The sequence below is a fragment of the Macadamia integrifolia genome, chromosome 4 (genome assembly GCF_013358625.1).
Source record: "Macadamia integrifolia cultivar HAES 741 chromosome 4, SCU_Mint_v3, whole genome shotgun sequence".
Taxonomy (NCBI): Eukaryota; Viridiplantae; Streptophyta; class Magnoliopsida; order Proteales; family Proteaceae; genus Macadamia; species Macadamia integrifolia.
This window is the reverse complement of record NC_056560.1, coordinates 24,755,195-24,761,421: the sequence shown is the minus strand read 5'-3', so window position 1 is coordinate 24,761,421 and position 6,227 is coordinate 24,755,195. Positions and strand designations below refer to the sequence as shown.

Below are 6,227 nucleotides of genomic sequence, written 5' to 3'. Positions count from 1 at the left end.
AAAAAAAAAAAAAAAAAAAAAAAAGAAAGAAAAAGGCTAATGATTGATTAATTATTGATTATAATTCTTTATCCATATGTGATTCCACTAATTAATAATGATTGTAATGCATCATTCAAGGGAAAGTTTTCTCATATTTCAATTTGTAGGTCCAAAAAAGAAATAAAGAAATGTTCCTCCCCACTTAGGTGAAAGAGAGATTTTTTTTAGAAGGTGATTAATCCCATGGATTAAGAGGTTCTGCCTTCACTATGGATGACCTCTCCCATAATTGGTATCGATTATTTTTTTTATCTGATGCAAATGAACTTTCTATTTAGCAAAGAGGGGCGAACACACGAATAAAAGATTCCAAAACTCTTCAAGGAGAGGGGGATCCAAAAACCGTCAAGAGGGTAGAACAGAACCCATTTAACAACAGAATGAGCTATCTAGTTACATAACCTGTTGATATGTGAAAAGGAACAAAACGAGAAGGTGTTTTAAGTTAACATCATGTAAAGATGTATGGAAGGTTAAATAGGTCATTTAACATTTTTAGTTAATTATATTACTCTGGAAGGGGAGGAATGGGGAAAGGATTCCGAAAAACAAGTAAATCTTGGTTTTTTTTTTTTTTTTTCTTTTTCATTTTAAATATATGATAAACACCTTTAGAACACTCAGGCTCTCTTTGGCATACTTTATATTTATGTTTATTAACTACTTATTAATAATCAATTATAATAATAGATTGTGGACTATAAACAATAATCGTTTGGTTAGAACTATATTTAATAGATTATATAATAAAAAAATAGTTTTAGTTTACCTAATGTAGAATGCATTATGTAACATTGTTCATTCTCAATTGCTGGCCAAGGATATTCAGTCAAAACCTGGAATTGACCGAAGCCAACCAAGTTTCAACCGATCTAGATTTGTCAATCCATAGGATTTCTAGGAAATGGGGGGGCTGGGGGAAGAGAGAGAGAGAGAGAGGGACTAAGAGACTTGTTGGATGCTTTAATTTTTCTGGTATAGGTTGGTTGTTCTTAATAGGTTTCACCAAAAGATTGGACTCCATTTGAACGGATTTTTATAAAAATATGCAAATTTTATCCTTTTATCCTTTGTTTTGAAACATTAAAATATCTGCTCATTAATAGTCTAGCGTATAAACAACAACAGTCTTTATATCCCAATAAATCATAAACACCTCTGTATTTGTTTATGAGTTTATTGGCATATTAATTTATTTTAGTGAGAAATAGGGATCATAAATCATATTAAACAATTCTATTTACGTTTATTTATCAGATAAATATAATTTAAACCATACCAAATAGAGTTAACACTTAGGCTAGCCGTTTCCAATTTTACCATATCTTTGGAGGGGTTTGACGGTACGTGTTTAAAATGCAAAAAAACCAGAACATCATTTTAACCACATTTTAAAATGTGTTTTAATTAACAAAAGTTAAGGCAAATGTTGTCTTGTGAGAGGATCAGTGCATTTGGGATCAAAGGCTGCAAAAAGACATTCTAATTTGATTTGATTTGATTGATGGGTTGTTGTTAGTAGGCACTTCTACCATTCACTAGTGAAGTTGAAGTTTTAATGCTGAAATTTGTTCTATTGTGGATGATATTATTCATCCTTCATCTTGGTCTGTGAAAGAAGTACAATTTTTGTTTCAGTCGTCAGGAGACAAAACATTATTGCTCACTGTTTTTTCTTGTAGGGCGCTTTCTTTTTCTTATGTAATTGAGTTTTCTTATTGGCTGAATAGTATTTTGCTATGAGAGGTTCCTAATGTAATTGATTTCCCGTTGGGTGTTTTTAATGAATGATTTATCTTTTAAAAAAAAGGAAAAAAAACTCTTTAGGCTATATTTTGACAACCATGATAAGAAAAAAAACAAAATTCAAAATACATAAAATTTATAATTACAAAATGATTTTTATATGTTTTTATTTCTCTTTGTGAGTTCAAAAAATTTTGAATTTTTTCTTTCCTTGACTATAAAGCATAGCCTTTAGAGAGAAATAAAGCAACCTTGTTATGAAGGGTCAAATACAGATATTCAAGAGTATGACTTCAAATGTATATTGTTTCTCATCTTTATGTTTTGAATGGAAAAATACTAGTGTACCCATGTTTTGAGCCATTGCCAAAAGTTGCTAATTGGCACCTTTTGTGCTGTTTTTGTGTTTAGAAATAACAGAAATGACTTTTCATATTTTCAAAAATAAAAAAGGATTTTTTTGTGGTTGATAAACTTATTTCTCGAAACGTTTTTTGCAAACATAATGCCACTAAAATATCCAATAGTATCATCGGATGCCCAAAAGAAATAGAGGGTTCCATTGCCTCTTTTTAAGTTTAAATTGTTGAGAGATTTATCGGACACAACAGCCTTTTATTTCTTTCAAAATCGTTTTGACTTGTTTCGTCAATGTCGTTTCTAAAATTATAAATAAGCATAAATTTTAATTTATGTTTATAGAAACGGGTGAAATAGAATAACTTTATTAGACATTTTTTAGTCAATTTCTCTATTTCTAAGAACAAAAAAACATAGAAATGGTAAAAACAAAATATTATCAAACGGTGTCAAGTGGAGCAAGAAATACACTTAAAAAAAAATTTCAATTTCAATATTGAAAGTCGAAACATGTCCTCAGCTTTTTCACTATTTGAAATGAAATTGATTACATTTTATCACAAATAGTATGAAAAAATCACTCGGCCCCACATGTATAACAGCTTATGCACAAGTGGGGCCATCCTGGATCGGTGGCTGCCGATACTGTGGATCCGAGACAGATACCTCAAACCATGCCCGGATGGTGGTCCCAGTCTAGAAGTAAAAGTAGCCTACCAAGTTTGAGTGGTTTTCTGAGTTATTAACATTTCGTAGTTGTCGTGTGATTCCAGAAAACGTAAAGCCCGTGTGTCTCGTGATTCGTGCTTGGACAAGGAATCATCGCTAGTAAATATATTATGGATCTAAGGTTTACAGAGCTCAATGCAATCATCAGAACTAAACGTTGATGCTTCACTTCTTATAATCTTGATGCCTTAACCGTCCGATCCATGTAAGAGTACGACCGTTGACAACTGACCTACCTACCTACCATATGGAAGCTTAAACTCAAAGAAGACAATTAAGAATCCGGAAGCTTCATTGTAAAATGTTGAAGGGTTTCCGCTAGCTAAGTAGTGTTTAAGCGTCTGGATATTTTTTCGGGGTTTCGTTCTTCTTAGGGCTGTTTCAGGTACGAACACAATCAAACTTTCTCGATGAAGATTTAATTTTTACTTTTCATTTTTTGTGATTTGATTGAGATTTTTAGAAGTATCTTTGGTTTAGGGTTTGATAGATCAACTCTTTGTGCTGGTTTGATTTCTTGCTCCCGATTTTTAGATTCTTGATTTAGTCACTGTGTGCTCTGTTTTTGTTATTTGAGTTGTAGATAGGGAGTTTAGGCAAGAACTTTAAGAGGAAAAGCATCTGGTTAGCTGTTTGTGGGGTTTTATGTGATTATTTTGTGAATCTGTTTACTTTGGTTAATTTTTTTATGTTTTACTTGCATCTGCATGTTTTTGGAGTTTTAGATTCACTAAACTGTCAAGACTAGTTGATTCTATGGGGAGAATTGTGATTCAAAATGAAAAGGTTAAGATTGAACCATTTGATCTCCCCTCATATTTTTCCTTCTGAAGTGTTTTGAGTAGTCTTGATTACAGACCTATTCTCAAGTGATATGATCTTATTTTTCGGTTTAGGGGTTCTTTATTTGCGAGCAAATGGATGGAAATCGATAAGATAATTTCAGATTGATTTTTTTTTTTGGTTTCCCTTAGAAATGAATTGCACTCAATTCTGTGTGGTTTGTTTGGATAACAGTTGACTTTGCCATTTCTAAGGTTATCTTCAAAACTTAGGGTTTCTCTTATGGTTTTAGATATCGGATCCGACTTGGCCTTTGCGATCCGAGTCGAATTAATTCTGATTGTTGTTGCCTATTTTGGATTCAGCCATAAATGCTCTTTGATGTTCAAAATTTTCCATTTTTTAATTCTTTTTTAGTCTTTATATAGTAGCAGAAAATTAATGAAACTTTCGGAGATTCTATTAGTCTTTTTGAATTAAAAACTCCAAAAAAGCACACATATGTGGATATTTTGCTTCTTCCCGATTCCAATTTCTAGGGTTCTGATTGATTCCTACTGAGTCAAAACGAAATTGATGGAGGCTAATCCCATGTACAAATCCTGGCTTTTAAACCTAGGTTTCAATAGAATGTTTCCCTATGAGAGAACCTACAGCACACTGTTTTTTGGACTATCATCCTCATCCTTAACACTGTTATCTTTCTTTCTATGCCATCTCTGTTTCCATTTTGCGCCAACATGCAGTTTTCTAAATATAAGCTTTCTTGATAGTTGTGCATATCAAAATGAGTCGGCCGCATGATGGGCATCCACCAGCCTTTCCTTTTGGGAACCCATTCCGAATGATCTTTCCCAGGAGATCGCACCAGTCTCCAAAGATTGTGGGACTCTTAAATTCCTTTGAAGAAAATTTGGCAGAAAGGATGAAGAAGCTCAAGCTGAAAGACCAGGGCTCTGTCCTTAGCTTGTTCTGGATGAGATTAGCAATGGAGTTGCTTTCTGAAACCTATGCTGACATTAAAGTTCTCATTACTGACCTTCAGTTCCCTGTTGCTGATTGGGATGAGAAATTGATGGATATCTACTTGGATAATAGCGTGAAGTTGCTTGACATTTGTCTTGCCTATAGTTCTGAGCTTGCTCGGATCAACCAAGCTCATCTCTTGCTTCAATGTGTTCTCCATATTTTGGACACCTCTAGAGCCTCTCTGTCACAGGAGCAACTTTTGTGTGCCCATTCTTCTCTTGGCGATTGGATGAAGCAGATTAGTCTCAGAAACCCAAAGCTTGAGAACTGTTCTACCATCTTAAATGGTCTCATCGAATCACTTCACTTGAATAAGGTTAAGAACTCAACAAAGGGGAAGGTTTTGATACGAGCTATGTACGGGGTCAAGGTTCAGACAACATTTGTCTGTAGCATATTTGCAGCCACTTTCTCAGGCTCCTCAAAGCCATTGGTGGATTTGCATGTTGCTGACAAGTTCTTGTGGGCAGAGGTTTTCATTGATTTGCAGGCTAATGTAAATGGAGTGGTTAGGAGTCTAGCTTCAAATGGAAGTCCTACACTGTTGAAAGAGCTTGAAGCTGTTGAAGTAAATGTTAAGAGGTTGTATCCTTTGATTGGCAGCGATGGTAATGGGCCTGTTGAAGAAGAAACGCTGCAAAATTCTGTTTTGGACTTGAGAAAGAGTTCTGAAAGGCTTGTGCAAGGGTTGGATCTTCTTTCGAAGGAAGTAGAGGGCTTCTTCCAAATCGTTCTGACTGGCCGTGATGCTTTGCTTGGTAATTTAAGAGTAGACAATTCTGACTCTTACAGCAGAACGGAGAACAATGTTGAGAGCAGGTTGTGAGGTGATGATGGGTGGTGCAAAGTTACTTTGGGTATGTAGTAGTTTACAAAGTTATCTGATTGGTCTAATGTCTGCAATGCTTTCAGGCCTCTTGGAGTGTAAGTTGTGTGACACTGATGTTGTATCAATATGTTGTATTTCAAAATATGTATGTATTATGTATTGTCGTGATACAATTAAGAAAATTGTTTCTGGTGAGCATTTCAGTTCCCTTTTGACATTTTATTTTTACCAACCTGCCATACCTTCAATCTGCAGAACTATGAACTTGTAGATATCACCTCATCTTTTGTGTTATCTTTATGTAAATGATAAGTGTGAGAGTTGTACTGCAGATGTGGTTTTTCGATCTCTCATTACCATGCTGCTGTTGTGGAGAGGATTTTGTACCCTAAAAGACAACCTATCTATGTCTTGGTCCTCCTATGTGCCAAAATTATCAAGGTGGTATGCCTTTCAGTAATGAACCTTTGGTTTGTAAATGATATGGTTTGTTTGCCTGTGTTTTCAGCATACTGAAGCTTTTGGAGGATAAATGATTGGATTTATTTGCATATGATAAATCTTTGAGCTCATTTATCATCTAAAGAAGTGAATGGTAGCCAAATGGTTCCCAATTATGATGCGCATTTTTAACCACTAATTTCAAAATAAGTACTTGTGGACTCTTTTTTGCCCATAACCGAAGCAGGGCCATATGAGCATCACCTGC

The 6,227-nt window shown here is 34.6% G+C and overlaps 1 protein-coding gene across 1 annotated transcript; it reads left to right on the top strand.

The window, feature by feature from the left end:
* Positions 1-3,106: 3,106 nt before the first annotated feature.
* LOC122076671 (UPF0496 protein 4-like) lies at positions 3,107-5,716 on the top strand. The gene is made up of 2 exons (XM_042642097.1): positions 3,107-3,262; positions 4,434-5,716. The coding sequence occupies exon 2, from the start codon at positions 4,448-4,450 to the stop codon at positions 5,513-5,515; it is 1,068 nt and encodes a 355-aa protein (XP_042498031.1). The 5' UTR covers positions 3,107-3,262; positions 4,434-4,447; the 3' UTR covers positions 5,516-5,716.
* The last annotated feature ends 511 nt before the right edge of the window (positions 5,717-6,227 follow it).